This window comes from Falco cherrug (assembly GCF_023634085.1).
Source record: "Falco cherrug isolate bFalChe1 chromosome W unlocalized genomic scaffold, bFalChe1.pri SUPER_W_unloc_1, whole genome shotgun sequence".
NCBI classification, from domain to species: domain Eukaryota; kingdom Metazoa; phylum Chordata; class Aves; order Falconiformes; family Falconidae; genus Falco; species Falco cherrug.
The window spans coordinates 6,230,858-6,249,414 of NW_026599288.1; the positions used below are offsets into that span (position 1 = coordinate 6,230,858).

General features: G+C 37.3%; 1 protein-coding gene across 1 annotated transcript in view; it reads right to left on the reverse strand.

Annotated features, from left to right (window-relative positions):
- The window catches only part of LOC129734901 (guanine nucleotide-binding protein G(q) subunit alpha-like), a 135,015-nt gene that overhangs the window by 95,371 nt on the left and 21,087 nt on the right, over window positions 1–18,557 (reverse strand). The window contains exon 2 of the mRNA XM_055700271.1: window positions 4,217–4,401. Within this exon, the coding sequence (XP_055556246.1) occupies window positions 4,217–4,401 (185 nt within the window). The remainder of the gene's footprint in view (window positions 1–4,216; window positions 4,402–18,557) is intronic.

An 18,557-nucleotide genomic window follows, 5' to 3' on the forward strand; every position in this document is an offset into this window, starting at 1 on the left:
CTGAGCCTGTCTTCTTCCCCATAGGGACGCCTATTGGGTAAGAACTTTGACTTATGTGTGCTAAATAACTAACTCATTCTAGCTGTTGTTAGTGATTATAGTTTGGTTGTATATCATTTCAAGCTTGTTTTTGCAGGCAGTCTCTATCACTGGCAATCATGAATCTTAACTTGTCACGATTTTATATTAATAAAGGGTGTTATTCTGTAAACTGTTAGTCCTTTGTGGGTGCTAGTAGTCGCTGGCAGTGGATAACATATTTGAATAACGTGGGAAAACCCACTGAGGGGTCCCCCTTATGCTGTTGGAGTGTTTCCCTGAACAAGTCAGTCAAATCGCCCTCCGATCCAGTGGGTCTGTTCAGTGAAGGGTCCCTATAATGGGACGCTGACAGACTGGTTGGGCACAAGGGTCTCAGCTTTCCTGGGGCGCTGATAGACAGAACAAACACCCGGGGCTGATGGAATCTCCTCCCCCCCCCCCGCCTTTCACATGACAAACATCCTCATGGGAGGAAATGTAAAGCTATTGGGGAGCCATTTTTACCTCATGTCAAACAAGGCTCCAGAAAAAAAAAAAGTAATCTTTAATTTCTTTATCTAAATAGATGTTAATTGATTATGATACCTGAAATCTTACTACACTCTCTTCGATGTTGGCTGGCTCTTAGGTAGTCTTCTTGCCAAAAAAAAAATTGCATCAGGAACTTCACAGTATTAGAAGCATTTAACTGTCTGCAAAAGTTCTATTTACTGGGTAATTTTTTCTTTATTTTTGTGTGCCTGGAGGAAGATATCTGAGAGTATTAGAATATGTTGAATACTAACTAACATGACTAGTATAACTCCCTTTTCCCTGCAACCTGCTTTTAAACTCTATGCTTCAGGTTTGAGACACTGAAGAATACTGTTTGCACAGATGGCACAGTTCAGTTTTCTCCATCTGCTTGAAGGGCCACTTAATTATATGCATTCCAGACCAATAAGCTATTCATTAGAAGCATTTCATTTCAACATCCAAAGAATATAATTCTTTTTTAAAAAGGCCAGAAATCCCACACATTCTGCATCATCTGAGAGTCAATGAACCTCACACACAGCTTGCACACTGCTGCTTTGGATTCAGTCCTTCATACTCTGGCATATCAGGTGGGGTATATGAGGGAGGTCCTTTTCTCCAACCTACGTTTGTTCAACGTGAAAGTTCACTGAAGAGATTCAAAACATTTAAGACTCCAAATTGTTTACTTGAGATGAGAATGTATGTAATTTGACTCCATACCTGATCCTGATGTCTTACTTTTGTCTGTGTTTGTTACAGTAGATTCATCTGACTTACGAGAGAGGAAGAAGCTATCAGCAAAGTAAAGTTGGCCTTGAAAATAAGGTCAGTAAGTTTTTGGACTTTAAAAGCATTTCCCCATACCTGCTTATTTTAATTTTTAAACATACCCTAATAGGAAATAGGCTTAAATAAAGAAACAACTTCACCAATAGAGCCACTCTGAAACTTACAGCAAACTTCTTGGTCTACAATAACACATGATTTTATGTTTTCAGTCTCTATATTTTCTTGTAACCTGTTCTGTTACTATCTTATTTACATTAGATATCTTGTTATAAATATTTAAGAAATCTCACATGAAATTATGGGCATGGATTCACGTAAGATTTCCTGCCTGCTAACCACTACTAAGTGACACCTTCCTGACAGTCTGTAAGAGGCAATTCTGTTCTGGAAATTTCATTGAAAGAGAAAAATAAGGGGTAAAAGTGGTAGTAGTTCTTTAGTACAGTAGTAGAGGTTTTTTTTAGTAAAACTTCTGTAACAACAGGAGAGAAAAAATAAAAAGCCATCCTTCAGCAATATTAGACATGAAAAAAGCCAGAAAAGAAGAAATGGGGGACTACATTACCTGGAGCAATGGCTTCTAAGCCACTATGGACAACACTGGGAATGTCAGAAGTTTAATTTTTTTAAGTTAAAGGTTTTCTTAATTCAATATTTGAAAGGACTGACAGGAACATAGATACACAGGTCAGATTTCTAAAAAGACAGCTTTTTAAAAGATTTTAAAATATATACATCTATAGCTTATATTTTTTAAAATTTGACTTGAATGTCAGTAGTTGCATGTGAGTTACTATTGTATATTCACAAAAATGTTGCAGACAGGCAATTTTGAGAATTGCTCAAGTCCATTTCTGCAAAAAAACAGAACAAAGCAAAACAACCACCTAAGCCTTTTCTGTATTTTATAAACTGCTTCTCCAAAGTTCAAGATGCATATAAAAACTTCACAACTTTGGTTAAAAAATAATGGAGAAACAGTAACGGTTACTCAAAAGTAATCTAAAACCCAATCCATAAGCCACCATTTCCTATGTCACATCCCTAAGAGAAGAGATAACCCTCACCCATTATCTTAAACCTCAGTAGAGCTGATATTCTGGAGTTGAAAAGAGAAAAAAATGTGATGAAAAGTATGAGGAAAGAAGTATGATACAATGCCCTATCATCAGTTCTGAGACATTACAATGTAAACACTAATATTTACATTTCTCAATTGACTTTCAGTATTCTGATAATAAATCTGTCAAAGAGCCTAGATTATTATAATGGAGGACAATGCATTTCACACTCTGCCTCTTTAATTATATCGGTGACTATGAAGCCAACACAATGCTGGAGGAACTAACTTCCTTAACTTAAAACATGCCTCCATTGATGATATTAAAATAATCCAGCCTAGATGTAATTTTTTACACTGTACAAAGATCCCAACTGCCTACTTAGTTGAACTTTTTAAATTTGATAAAAGGGTCACATCACTGTTTTCTTTAGGTTCAGACACATAAACATCAGCTTGAGTTGTAGTTTTCTAAGCTATTGTGCAAAACAAGTACCATGCTAAAAATATGCTGTTACTCAAACTTTGAGATATTCTCTCCAGACTGAATTTCCTGATATGAGATTCAAATTAATAGGAAGTAGCCTTCCTGTGTGTTTTTTAGTTTGCAAGGCTAATGAGTTTGCTTTCAACGAAGAGAAAAAAAAAGGGGGGGGAAGACAAGTTTGCATTTTTTTAATTCCCCTGTATTAAAAAATCCCAGAGTTTTTAAAGGAATTGCACCTAGAACCTGACAACTTGGCACATTTTACTTTACTCTGCACGTAGCCCTATTAGAACTGATGAGAATGCTTGTGAAGTAGTTGAGTACGTAAGAGTTGTTCACTTTCACTCAAGTTACTTTTATAGAGAGAAAGTGAACAGCTCTAATTAGAAAGGTCTGGCCACATGTATACAGCTATGCAACATTAATTTACTTCAACTATATAAAAACATTCTATATAAATTAAAACCTCAATTTGAACAATAATTGTAACAAATATATACTTTCTAGTATAATACAAGGAAATAATTTACTGATTTATGATTGGGACTTTCATATACTACAGCAAAGTGACAGTCAGTACCAATTCTGACAAAAAATGTGCGCTTCACAATCAATCAACTAACTTTTTAAGTCAGCTTGTTAGGAAATTCAGTGTTTTATGTACAACAAAAACATGAAGCTGAAATACACATGCAAATTTCCTTTTTAATATTAGTTATACCATTTATACATTTGATTTCAACTTCTGAATGGAAAAAAATGGTCAGGCTAATCAAAGATATACCTTACAAAATGCTTTAAATGTATTTTTTCTTTCTAAATTTCAATGATATCATCACTTTCAAAAGAATTTGCTTATTTTAAGGCTTTGTATCAAAAGTTTTATTTCGTAATATACTCACACAGAAGCAGATATCCCCACCTATTTTTCTAATAATTTTATTTTTTCCCCACATAATATTAACGGAAAACCTGAAGTAGTACTGGTACAAACAAGAAAAATGTCTTAACTGTGCTATGGCCAGAACAAGGGCTGGGAGGAAAGGAAAAAAGCTAAAGTCACAGGCACACACCAGCCTGCCCTTTACCCTCTTGCTATGACAACCCCCCCCCCAGACATCTTGTTAAGTACAGCACCTGTGTTGTCAGAGCAGTGCAAAGGGCAGAGAACTAGAGGCAAGACTGGAAGAAGCACTTTTCTTCTAAACTTTAAGTAAAATATAATTTGTAAGTGATATACACTTTTTAGAGACCTTCAGTACATTTCCTAAAGATAAAAGAGGAAAAGTTTCAGCTATGGAAATAAACAAAAATCTCACCTTATTATGTTCATACTTGTATGGGATTTTGAGGGTATCCATGGCTCTGATCATGGCCTGCATTGCTGTAAATATATTCTGGTACACCAATTTTGTAAAGCCCCTTTTGTCTTCATCAGAATAACCTGATCCATGAATGATTCTCATCTGTTTGATAAATGTGCTTTTGCCACTCTCTCCTGTGCCTGCAAGACAAATAAGAATACTTTCAGCCACTCGACATAAACATGACTTTTATGCACAAAGCAGACAGCTTGTTCAGTGCAGGGCAGAACACTGTCAAGTGGTTATGGTGCTTGCTACAAGGACCAGTTCAATATCAAAACAGCAGTAACACAGTAACAACTGAAGCAACACTGAATTAAAACTTTTATTTTGAAGACAACATAGAAGTAGAAAAAAAGATAGCAATGAATAACTAAACTAATAACTAAAACTAAATATACACTCCAAAATATCTAGAATATACCACTGTATTTAAAATTATAAGCATAAATTTCCATCCCTGAAGATATAGTTCTCAACAATAACTATAGGGAATCACTATGAGGTGTTCTATTACAAAAATACATAGAGTAAGAAAAAAAATTATCTCACTTGGCCAACGTTCAGGACGTTATGGTAAGCAGCAATATACAACCAATACATAAATTTGTTAGAAAGGCAAATAATATAACAATTACAGTTCTGCAAACTTCAACCTCAGAAACATATAAAATCACCTTTAATTAAAATTTGGCTCAAATTAGTTAACAAAGAGTCATTACTTCCTTTAAATTTCTTTGCATCTTTGTACTTTACACAAAGCACAAATAATAACTTATAAATTAACATTCTGAATGTTTAACAATTGGTTACAATCTGCTTGTTGAGAATTTCACACAATATATCACACAGCATTTTTTTGTTTGGCCCAATTCAGTCTCTCTATGATTAGGAGAGCTTATCTAAGCTACAAATCATATGAGTAATTTATAAGGAGGAATCAAAATTTAGAACAAACAGTTGCATGTCCATATGAATGCTGTATGTTAACCTTGCTACTTAGCCCCCTAAGAAATGCAATGCATTTACCTGCATGCAGCGCTTCTTAGCCTTTCAGCTGGATTTTATTTTGATCATTTTTATAAAGCCTTCATGCCTCATTCATGCACTAATATTTAGCTTCCAGGACAAAGCAAGCCTTATACTTTACATGCTTTAGATGTCTCAGAGTAGTGTATTTCACAATCAGTGCAATATAAGGTTAAAGCATGATGTTGTGCTGGCAACCCTTAAGTACTTCTGAGGTAGTACACTGCAAAATCTAACCTGGAAGTCTATAAAAGCTTTTGTCTTTACTGTGTGTGACTGTTCACTCAACTCCTGCTTAGATTTTTGGCTAACACAGCTCATGCTAAGGCCTGATGTATGCTGGAAGCAGCGCTGTTAGGTCAAAGCCAGAGCACCAGGTAGGCAGGACAGGTGGCCAGAAAGCGCTAAAGGGCTATTATACAGCCATCATCACAGACAAATTGCTGTCTCAGCAGCCATCATCTTTTGCCTGGCAGTCTCATCAGAATCTGCTAACTTATGGAAATGGTATAGACAAAACCTCCATGCTAGAAGGTATAAAATATTAGCTTACCCAAAAAGCTTTTGAAGTGTATCCAACAGCAGCTGTACTGCTGAGGCTCTCATGCTTCCTGGTACGATTTGTGGTTCTTTAATTGGATTACACTGTACTAAGTCTTTGTCAGCCTAAGACTAATAATAAACTATATTTGGAGATCTAAAGGTATGCTAAAATATGCAAAGATTATGATTCACTGGTGCTGAATTAAAACTATTTTTACTCCTATCTTCAGCTTTTCTGGAAGTCTGTAAGGGAACAGCCACACATACACACACACACATCAAAAAAGTATACTACTACACATACATATATAAAAACGTCATTTCTCTCTTCTTATGTGCTTCCTCAAGTCTGTTCCTTCTTAGATCTATGCTCAGTAAACCATCCTGTTTCTTCCCACAAACTAATCTTGTGGTTAAGCCAGCAGCAACAGCAGAGAGAACATTTCTAGTCCTCCTTAACTGCATGGAGTGTCACATGTCCTGTACTTGGGTCATAACAACCCCATGCAATGCTATAGGCTTGGGATGGTGGTCTCTTCTCCCAAGTAACAAGTGATAGGACAAAAAGAAATGACCTCAAGCTGTGCCAGGGGAGATTTAGACTGGATATTTAGAAAAATTTACTCACTGAAAGGGTTGTCAAGCATTGGAACAGGCTGCCCAGGGAAGTGATTGAGTCACCATCCCTGGAGGTGTTTAAAAGACTTATTTAGATGTGGTGCTTAGGGACATGGTTTAGTGGTGGACTTGGCAGTGTTAGGTTTACCGTTGAACTCAATGATCTTAAGGGTCTTTTCCAACCTAAATGATTCTATGACACTATGTACAGTGGAAAAGTGTGAAAAGTAGTCCTGGTGAAAAAGGAGATCATGGAAAATTTCTAGCACAGAATGCACTAAAATAGAATAAAATAATATGAATTATAGATCTAGTAAAATTTATGGGATTGCACAGAAATTATTAGGAAGTGAATATGGTCATTTTCAGCACAATATACAGGAACTTATGAAATCTTTACATTAATAGCTTCTCTGTTATAATCTGTTACCGACAAGAAATGCACACAGAAAGTTTCAAGTATTTTTTTTTAATTATCAAATCAAATATTTCTGTAAAAAAATAAATCCTCTTTAGGTGAAAAGAAAGCTGTTTAGTAGTGGCAGAACACCAAATACATGCATGTGTCTAGGAATTTGCTCAGATACTTCCCCCACAACTAGAATAACTGGGAATAAAACAAGCAACATTATTAACTACAACAAAACAAGAAGTTGGGAATAATGAATCTCCAAGGTTAGCTAAGCAAAGCTGCAATGGTTACAGCATTATTCCTGGTAGGGAGTGGGTTTTAAAACTGTTACAGCACTGAAGTCAAACCTTGATTTCACTATTTTTATATATTTTTGATCTTTTAAAGTCCCATGATTAGTATTATGAGAAGATCAAAGCACTGACTGATATCACACTCATAGCAGAGCCAGGAAGGTAGTCAAGTTGCTTAAATGCAGCAGTAACCCCTTATACACAAACATCATGCACAATTTATTGCATTGCTACTATTTTTCTGGGCACACAACCTGCAAAAATGAAACTACAAAATGGTAAAACAGAATAGGCTTTGAATCATAGAATATCCTGAGTTGGAAAGGACCTATGAGGATCATAAGAGTCCAACTCCTAACTCCACTCCTCCTGCTCTAAGAGCATTGTCCAAATGCTTCTTGAACACCAGCAGGCTTGGGACCATGACCACTTCCCTGAGGAGCTTGTTCCAGTGCCTGATCGCCCTCTCAGTGAAGAGCTATTCCCTAATATCCAATCTGAACTTCCCCTGATGCAGCTTTAAGCCATTCCCTCATGTTCTGTCACCAGACACCACAAAGAGATCAGCAGCTCCCTCTCTGCTGCCCCCCTTGAGGAAGTTTTAGACAGCAATGAGGTCACCCCTCAGTCTCCTCTAAGCTGAGCAAACCTAGGTTATCCTCAGCCACTCCTCACAAGTCATGCCCTTGAGGCCTTTCATCATCTTTGTTGACCTCCTTTGGACACATTCTAATAGTTTGATGTCCTAGTACTATGGAGCCCAAAACTGCACACAGTACTCAAGGTGAGGCCACGCCAATTCTGAGTATAGTGGGACAATCACTTATTTCAACAGGTTAGCTATACTGTGCTTAATGCACTCCAGGACACGGTTGGACCTTTTGGCCACCAGGGCACATTGTTGACATATTGAGCTTACCATCAACCAAAACCCCCAGATCCCTTTCTGCAGGGCTACACTCCAGCCTCTTGTTCCACCAGTCTATATGTACATCCAGGATTACACCAACCCAGGTGCAGAATCTGGTGTTTGTTTTTGTTAAATTTCACACGGTGATTGCCCAGCACTCTAATCTATCAAGATCTCTCTGTAAGGCCTCTCTACCCTCAAGGGGATCAATGGCTCTTCCTAATTTGTCCTGTCATCTCCCACAAGCCCCACTAACATTTTTCTCCACTGAATGAAATTTTAGTCATTACAACTGGAAAAGGTGAGTCTGGATCTCTTGATGTTTTCTAGTATTATACATAATTATCATGTACCAAAGCATATCTAGGGAAAAAAAAAACCCACAACAAAACACATTTACCACACAAATACAACTTTATACTTTGTACATTCTGCTTTCATGAATTATAGATAAAATATTTGGTGCTCGATTTTCTAACTGATATTTAAAATAAGTAGTATAATATCTGGAAAGTATACTTAATATATATTTGTATATAATAGAAATGCAGATTAAACTGCAGTATGTTATTTAATTTGTTAATTTTTAATAATATGTAAAAAACTGAAGTGCAAAAACATAAAAGTACACTTTCCAAAGCGGGGTGGGTGGCAATATTTAACATATTTTACATTTGTAAGGTCTGTTTTGACAGCCTAACATTAATTTTTGACCTCTCACTTGTATTAAGGGCCTCCATCCAGGAAATCAAAGGATATTGCAGAGCATTTTGTTTCTTAGAATGTATAAATGGTTTCAAAATGAATAGCTTTATCATACCAAAGCCAGCATAAACATATATTTACTGAAAACAGAAGTTATAGGAATAGTTATACTTCTGTTATAGTGCAATATTTATGTCAAGCAGCATGTTTTATATTATTAAATATCACTATCTTAAATGAGAGACTAAGAACAGCAAGTGCTTCTTTAAGCTTTGATGGGGTTTTTCCCTCCAAAATGGTTGGCCACTTTTTCCAGAAGAGATATTCACTCAAATTCTAGGCTTTAGCCTAGATATCATGGAGCATTCCTTCTGAAAAGAATTACTTTTCCTTATAATAACCAAACAGAGCTAGAATCATAGAATGGTTTGGGTTGCAGAGATATTCCAAATATTCAAAGATTATCTAGTCCAACCCCTCTGCCATGGGCAGAGACACCCTCCACTAGACCAGGTTGCTCAAAGCCCAATCCAACCTGACCTTGAAGACTTCCAGGGAGAGGGCATCCACAACTTCTCTGGGCAACCTGCTCCACAGTCTTATCACTCTAATAATAAATAACTTCTTCCTAATATCTAAATTTACCCTCTTTCTATTTAAAACCATTACCCCTTGTCCTATCACTACAGGCACTGGCAAAAAGCCTCTCTCCAGCTTTCTTATAAGCCCCCTTTAAGTATTGAAAGGCCACAATAAGGTCTCCCCAAAGCCTTCTCCAGGTTGAACAATCCTGATTCTCTCAGCCTTTCTTCATAGGAGAGGTGTTCCAGCCCTCTGAGCTTTTTTGTGGCCCTCCTCTGGACCTGCTCCAACAAGTCCATGTCTTTCTTGTGCTGGGGACCCCAGAAATGGATATAGTACTCCAGGTAGGGTCTCATAAGAGCAGAGTAGAGGGGGAGAATCACCTCCCTTGACCTGCTGGCAACCAGTACTTTGCTTTAGAACATTTTTATATGTTGTTTAGTAGTGCAAAAGAAAACATTATCATATGGGTTTAGATGGTACAAAACATAAATGCAGGTCAGGCTGGTTCTTCTAACATGATGGGTTAAGAATGTTTTTCCCATGCAGCTATTTGAGATCTCATTGTGCTATATAATTCTGGGGAAGATACTAAAACTATCCCCTATGACTTCTGCTTCTGCTTTTTGGTTGTTTGTGCTTCAGAACACTCCACATCCTTTGTGCTAGTAAGATAACAACATGATAGCTGTTTATGAATAGATAATTAGACAGAGTCAACTTACTAGTATTATTATCAACTTATGTTAGAAACATAAAGCTACTATATATCAAGTATCAGTATTCAGATGCTTGTCTTATAGTTTCCATTATCCATAACTTCCATTTGCTCAGTGTCACCACACTCAGTCAGCACTACACCCAAAAAAACAAGAAGGATGCTTTCAAGGCTCAAACATACCACTTGTACTAAAACAATAAAGTAATTCTTACTTCAATCAAACCACAAACACAAAAAAATACAAGTCCAGGGTCTTGCAACCAAAGCCTTTCACCAACTTGAATCCTCATGGATAACATGAATTTTAAAGTAATATACCTTACAATATTTATTGTGCATTGTATATCCTTATTGGTTTCCAAAGAGAATACATCTTGAGAGTACCATAAACATAATACTATCTTAACAGTGTAAATTAAATATTAAGTCTTACAGTTAATATTTTCTCACATTTAACCCTTTTTCCTTGTACCAGTGTAAAGAACTTCTTCACAGTCCTCTTTCTTATTAAGAACACTGAGCAAACAGTAACTATCTAGACCTATACCTACCTAGTTTCAAGGCCACACAAAGATGTTTTTTAAAAGAGCATTCATCTCGCTCCCATATACTGTCATCCTAGCTCAGGGGTCCTCAAACTTTTTAACCAGGGGGCCGGCGTGGATGCAGTGGCAGGCAGTCATCTGCGGCTGCTTGGTTTCCCCCCCCAACCCCCGGCGGGGGGAGGGGGGGGGGGGGGGCGGGGGGGTCTGTAAATACCAGGGGCCGGATTGAGGACCCTGGGGGGCCGTATCCAGCCCGCAGGCCGTAGTTTGAGGACCCCTGTTAAGCTACTCAAAACACAGTACTGTACTAGCTACTAAGAAGAAAATTAACTCCATGCCAGACGAAACCAGGACAGTCATTAAATAAATTCATGTTTTAATCATGTTCCTTGTATAATTTAATATCAATATGCTTATGTGCATACTTTCACGTGTGTACACAGACACACACAGAGTGATGAAGACTTTATAGATACAAATATACCACTAGTACTCTGCAAGTTTAAGAAATCAGGTCAAGGGCAATATTATCAAAGAACAAGTTTATAATTAAAATAATAATTAGATTCTACACACACACAAAAAGATCCCTGCTTTTTAGTATTAAAAAAAAAAAAAAAAAAGAGAGAAAGCAAATTGGATAGCTAAGTTCTGAGAGGACATCCTTGCTAGCCTTATGCACTATACCATATAAATATTTTGATGCTAACTACACAATTAATGAAACACAATGTCATTTTCAGATGCAGTATTTGCTCATGAAAATAAATGAAAATTACTTTTTTTAAAATTAATTAACTTTGGGGGAAGGGAAGGACAGAAGCTTTTATTGGGTCACTAAGAACATGAGATTAGAAGATACCAGGGACAAACAGCCAGATTTTACCAGCCAAAGCATCTGGTCACTTCATTTTGCATTTGCATTTGTAACAGCACAATGTATTAACACGCCATATCATTTAAAGCATTGCTTTCCTATGGCTGAAAAGAACAGTGAAATATTCCATTTCTTCTGCAGAATTATTAGCAGCAGCAGAACAAAGCATTATAAGCATTATTATGCAGACAGCATTCACCTGTAGTGCCCATTCAGACTAGTTTGAATTCAGCTCCATTCTATCCACCTGCTCAGCTGAGCTAATTCAGTAGGTAAAAGGAAAATGGTTTCCGGCCTTTTCAGACAAATCAAAACTAATGGTTCTATTACCCCCAACATTCTCTTCAAGACAACCTGCTGCTTCTCTTTATAATTACCTAACAGCCTGTTATATGCTGAAAGTACATATTTATTTAGATTTGTTTATGTAACCCCATATATACCAAATCAGCAACTTTTCCAAAAGTTTTAATAAATTTTGCAATGTTTTTATAGGATTTATATATATACACCCAAAAAAAAAATCAACAAAAATGGTTAGATTAATAAATAACTGCTCCCTATTAAAAAGGCATTAAAAATCATAAGATTATCTCAATCAGAACACAATGGAAATTATAGATAAGCAGTGTTCCTTGTTGCCTTTCAGCAACAGCATCTACTCACTGATACTTTTACAGTATAAGAAGTCTTAATAAATGCAAGAATTAGAAGCGTGCTGAGTTACAACTACTGTTTTATTCAAACATCATTAGCTCTAGCAAATAAGCTATACAACTTTGGTACAGCTTTATGTACCTTACAAAAAGCCATCTCCTTTCTCTCCCAAAGTTCTGCTCTCTCAAAATGTTATGTGGCTTTTTGTTTAATAAAAGTCCACAAACTGTTCACAGGCATAAAAGTTATTGACATTATAAATCCTTCTTTACCTCTGCATCTGAGGGAAAATTCTAATTTCACTGCCTGTGGTGCTTTGACTTGGCTGAATGCCAGGTGCCCACCAAAGTCACACTGTCATTCACCTCCTCAACTGGATGAGGGAAATAAAATATAAGAAAAAACTTGTGAGTTGAGATAAGGACAGGGAGATCACTCACCAATTACTGCCACGGCCAAAACAGACTCAGTTCAAGGAAATTAGTTTAATTTATTACCATTCAAATCAGAGTAGGGTAATGAGAAAATAAAACCAAAACTTAAAAACATCTTTGCCCCACCCCTCCCTTCTTCCTGGGCTCAACCTCACTCCCAAATTTTCTACCTCCTCCACCACAGCAGTGCAGGGGGACAGGGAATGGCAGGGGGACAGGGAATGGGGGTTGTGATCACTTCATCACACATTGTCTCTGCTGCTCCTTCCTCCTCACACTCTTCCCCTGTTCCAGAGTGGGGTCCCTGCCACAGGAGACAGTTCTCCATTAACTCCTCCAACAGGAATCCTTCCCACAGGCTGCTCTTCTTCAGAAACTGCTCCAGTGTGGGTCCCTTCCAAGGGTGCAGTCCTTCAGGAACAGACTGATCCAGCATGGGTCCCCCACAGGCTCACAAGTCCTGCTAGTAAACCTGTTTAAGCCTGGGTTCCTCTCTCTCTGCAAGTCCACAAGTCCTGCCAGGAGCCTGCTCCAGTGTGGGCTTCCCACAGGATTACAGCCTCTTTCAGGCATATCCACCTGCCCTGGCATGGAGTCCTCCACAGGCTGCAGGTGGATATCTGCTTCACCATGAACCTCCATGGGCTGCAGGGGGACAGCCTGCCTCACCATGGACTTTACCACAGGCTGCAGGGGAATCTCTGCTCTGGTGCCCGGAGCACCTCCTCCCCTTCCTAGTGAACTCTTTGGTGTCTGCAGAGTTGTTGCTCTTATATAGTCTCACTTCTCTCTTCTGGCTGCAATTTTGTTGCACAGGGTTTTTTTTCCCCTTCTTAAATATGTTATCACAGAGGCGCTACCACCATCACTGATTGGCTCGGCCTTGGCCAGCCATGGGTCCATCGCACATAGGGGAAGCCTCTAGCAGCTTCTCACAGAAACCTCCCCTATAGCTCCCCCACCCCCGCTATCAAAACCTTGCCACACAAACCCACTACACTGGCTAATTAAGGCCTTTATAAGCCTTTTATAAGCATTTAAATATTTCTACTTTTCACTAGTTATACTGGCTTCTGGTTTTACAGAACTGACTCAAATGCATTTCTATTTCTATATTTTTATTTCTTATGGAACAAGATACTTAAGAATATGGTTAGGTAAGGAATCAGTCCCTATTCTGATATTCTGACAAAGATTCATAATGCAACTTCAGCTCACAAGAAGCGGGGGAGGACTTGTAGATTAATTTTTTTTTACTTTTTTTTTACCTTTTTTTTTCAAAGGAAACTTACTTCCTGGAAATAAACATTTATTTTATACGTCATTCCTTTGCACAACAGTCAAATGAAAAGTGTTCAAGTCCAAATTTTTAGCTTACTTTTTCAGCTATTAAAATGTTATCCACGCAAGTCAACCATCTTCATAAATTTTTTATATAACTTCAGTTAAACCAAAAAAACAAGCAACCAGGCACACAATCAGCTGTCAACACACAACAGTTGTCAACTGGCTTATTTAAAATTACACCAGGCCTGTAAATCCTTCTTCAGCAACTGTAAGAAGGCACATGTGCATGAACTTGTGGAGGAAACATAACTGATCTTAAATTCTTTTAAGTAAAAAATAGAAAAACTTTTTGATAAATTGTAGTCTCTAAATTAGATAAAATGGATTTAGAGGCTACAGTTTAAGTGGGATTGGAACATATGAAAGCATCTTGTGAAAAACAAACTCTGGGAAATAAAACAGAAGAATGTTTTCTTTGTTCTCAGGCTTGCACTGGACACATAGACAGAAACTACAGATAATAGCTTGTAATGACTAAAAAAATAGCCTAGCCCTTTTAGATGTATAAAAAAGTAACAACACTGTTGCCCTAAAGGCCTTCAATCTTTTATAATAAAAGTCCCTTTGAAAATTATTATTTTTCAACACAAGGAAATATATTAATATAAACACAACTCCTTCCACTAACTTCATGATTTCTGATTAACAGACATGACTTTGGATATCATTTTGCAGAATTCACCATTTAGAGATCTCCATTCACCACCGAAGAAAGAAGCGTCACCTCCACTGACTGTGCATGCCATTCAGACACAGCTCCTTCATACAAACCCATACCCAGCTGTTCAGTCTCCTCCAAAGATCTTTGAACCATGTAAGTGAACAGAAGAGCTTCAGACCATTTTCAATAATAATAATAATAAACCACTTCATATTCTCCCATTACCAATTTTACTGATTTCAGTAGTACAGTACAGTTGCACTTCTTCAATAAATTAAGTTACAGAACAGCTTGGAAAAATAAATTAAGGAAAGCGATAATGACCTCAGGAAAGCTTAATCATAGAAATCTTATTAAGGATTTTATTCTTACATCCTTACTCTTTAAGTAGTCCCAACAGATTACTGCAAATCTATGGCTTTATTGATGTGAATAAGGGTAGAAAACATAGAGATAGAGAATATATTGCAAGAGGGTTTTATCATTGCAGAGGCATTCTTTAAAAATAAAGAATAAAAAGCATTAGATGCTTTAGAAAAAATTCTCTATCACTTAGTAACCCAAGTATCTAAATAGCTTTTTTAAATGGGAAGGAAGAGTCCAAGAACCAAGTTACCATGGTGTGAATAGTTACCACATATCAGCTGCTCCACATTTTTTTTTTGGCATGTGTAGCTTAGTTATGTACAAATACCAAGCTTTATAAATTAATTTATTAGCCCTCTTTCATTTCACTAAATTCTACTGGACTCAGTTGTTAATAAGATTAAACATGTTTAAATGCTGTCCTGAAAAGTGACTTCATCTTTGTTATAGCATACTAACAAATGAAGTAACATTTATTTAGAGTTCACACTAATTTTCTAGGAACCACTATATTTTTTAAACTAAACTGTCAAGTGAAAAGAGCAGAACACTTAATTTTTCCACTAATTCCCTATATTTAGTCTAATGCATCTCTACTGTTACAAGATTATTATTAAACTGCTCTAATGCTTTTTAATTTCTATTTGAGAAAGTTATTTGCAAGATATCACAAAATTATATGAACAGGTCCTGATCCTATTTGTTTCCAATTCAGTGGTGAAACTTCCATTTACCTGAATGAGAACAGATTTGAGGCCAGTGTGGTTAAGCCAGCTATATGTGACTTAGCACTTCTCAGATTGGTTCCTGTGCTGGGTTGACCTTGGCTGGCCACCATGTGCCCACCAAGCTGCTCTATCACTCCCCTTCCTCAACTGGACAGGGGGAGAAAATACAATAGAAAAGCTCATGGGTTGAAATAAGGACAGGGAGATTAAATTCATCACGCAATCTTCACAAACTTCACTTACATCAACAAAAAGAATTCCCCGGACCCAAGTCAAAATAACATAATCAGAACATTGACAAGGGTGTACAATTCACACATGCTTTACCCCTCATTCCTTCACAATTATGAGAAAAAAATTCCCACAGCTGTTCCACTCTCTAGCAATGTTCAGTCTGTGTTTTGCCTGTTACCTCTCCCAATTACTACCCTTATCTCTTAATTCCTGATAGCCCCACTTTGGGCAACAGAAATGCCTGTGGTTGATTGGCCTTGGCTGGCCATCAGGTGCCCATCAAGCTGCTCTATTGCTCCCCTCCATCAACAGAACAGGGGAAGAAAATACAACAAAAAACTCATGGGTCGCGATAAGGACACTTACTGGCATGGGCAAAAGAGACTCAACTTGGGGAAATTAATTTATTGCCAATTAATTGTAACATAGTAGGATAGTGAGAAATAAGAATAAAACTAAAAAACACTTTACTCCCACCCCTCCCTTCTTCCTGCGAGTTCCTGCCAGGAACCTGCTTCAGCGTAGGCTCTCCATGGACCGCAGCTTCCTTCAGCACATATCCACCTGCTCTGATGTGGGGTCCTCCACAGACTGCAGGTGGATATCTGCTCCACTGTTGTCCTCCACGGGCTGCAGTGGGACAGCCTCCCTCACCATGGTCTTCACCACGGGCTGCCAGGGAATCTCTGCTCCAGCAACTGGAGCACCTCCTCCCCCTCCTTCTGCACTGACTGGTGTCTGCATGATAGTTTCTCACACATTTTCACTCCTCTCAGCTGCTGTTGCATAGCATTTTTTACCCTTTCTTAAATGTTATCACAGAGGCACTACCAACTTTACTGATTGTCTCAGCTTTGTCCAGCAGTGAGTCTATCTTGGCGTTGGTTGAAACTGGTGAATTCTCACAGAAGCCACTCCTGCAGCCTCCAGCCCTTGCCATGTAAACCCAATACAGGGAAATAGATGTTATAGAATAATGTCTTGGCTTTTGCTAGGAAGGATTGCTAACATAAAAAGATGCATCTATTCATATTTACCATTATAAATTTTACTGGCAATCTTAGTTAGAAACCAATGCATGATGCAAATATGCTATGATTTGTTTACTTGAAATTATCATATTTCTAAATAATTCAGGTGATAATTATTAATTTTCTTTAAAGCCATAAGAGAAACATTGTCTGAGATTCTCTTGGTCCATGAAGTTGGAGAATGACTGACAAGAAAGTTCATGTTTTATATTTGTCCTGTGAATTCAGCTAGCTAATTTCCTAGGTCCAAATCCAGTCTTGTCTCAGTTTTCACCCATTTTGTTTTGTTTTCTTCATCTCACTTAATAAACAACAATTTTCCTTATTATTTTTTAAAAATACATGATCTATAGCAATGTTCTATAGCCTACCTAAGGATGCAAGCCTTTTGCTGTCAGTAACACAGAAGACCACAATTAGGGGAGTATTTGACTCTTATAACATTAGAGTGCAATAGTCCACTCCCTTACAAACTCAGCTGAGTAAGATTTCTTTTTCCCCCTTCTAATTAGTTTAGGATATTTTCTGAGACACACTTCTCCATTGCTCTAAGTCTATTCTATCATCTATCTGACCAAAAGCTTCCCATCTCTTTATTAACTTAAGCTGTTCTTTTCCACTTTTATCAGTGACCAAGAACCTGTGAAAAGGACTTCTGAGAAATGTAATTGTAAATTGCAAATCAAGTTAAAGACATCTGGCCCAGTTTAAGTGTAGGAAAAATTCAGAAGTCAGGGTCATTTTGATAGACTTAGAACTGACACATGGGAAAGCCAACTTCAAACCTCTAATTCTAAGAATACTGTTGTGCATCTACACATAGCGCCTAGGTCAAAGTTAATTTAAGGGCTGTGTGAATATACCTGCACATGCAAAGAGAAGCAGGAGGGGAGTTGTCTTTTGTTTCTTCCTGACAAAAAGACAGCCTGAAAGTTTTGTTTGTAGTTTTCCCAGCTTGTTTTCTTATTTTTAAAAACACCAGAAATAGTAATTCTCATCATCTCCTACTTCACTGATGCTTCCCTTGAATTCAGTGATGTGAATTGACAGAAGTTATAACCATTACCTGAAAGGAAGTCATATCAAACAAAAAAAGACTGGTAATTTAGATGTCAACAAAGACAAATAACTGAATAGTTTTTACATTGCCTAATCAAAGAATAAATCTTCCCTAATCAATTAATAACAAAAAATAACTCTCTACAGTCTAACGTGGAAAGCAAGGCAATGGACAAGTGAAACACTGTCAGTGGCTTAGACAATTTAAAATGTAGAAATACCATAAAGAGTACAAAACATTCAAAGTGTTTTCACCTAACAGACTAATGATTTTTACATTATTACTGACACTGATATAAATAAAAAAGAATACTCAGCTCATGTTCGAGAGGATCAGACGTAATTAACAGATGTTTCTAAACCTAAATCAATCTATTTAAAGGATTAATATTTTATTATTACCCAGCACTATCAGGGAAGGAAAGTTCCTGAAGTGAAATGCCAGTTCTAGCACTTTTGTGCATAGTATTCAATCACTAGGACCAAGTTTTTATTCTGTGTACATAAAATACTATTTAGAGATGCCTAGCAAACATAAGCCTTT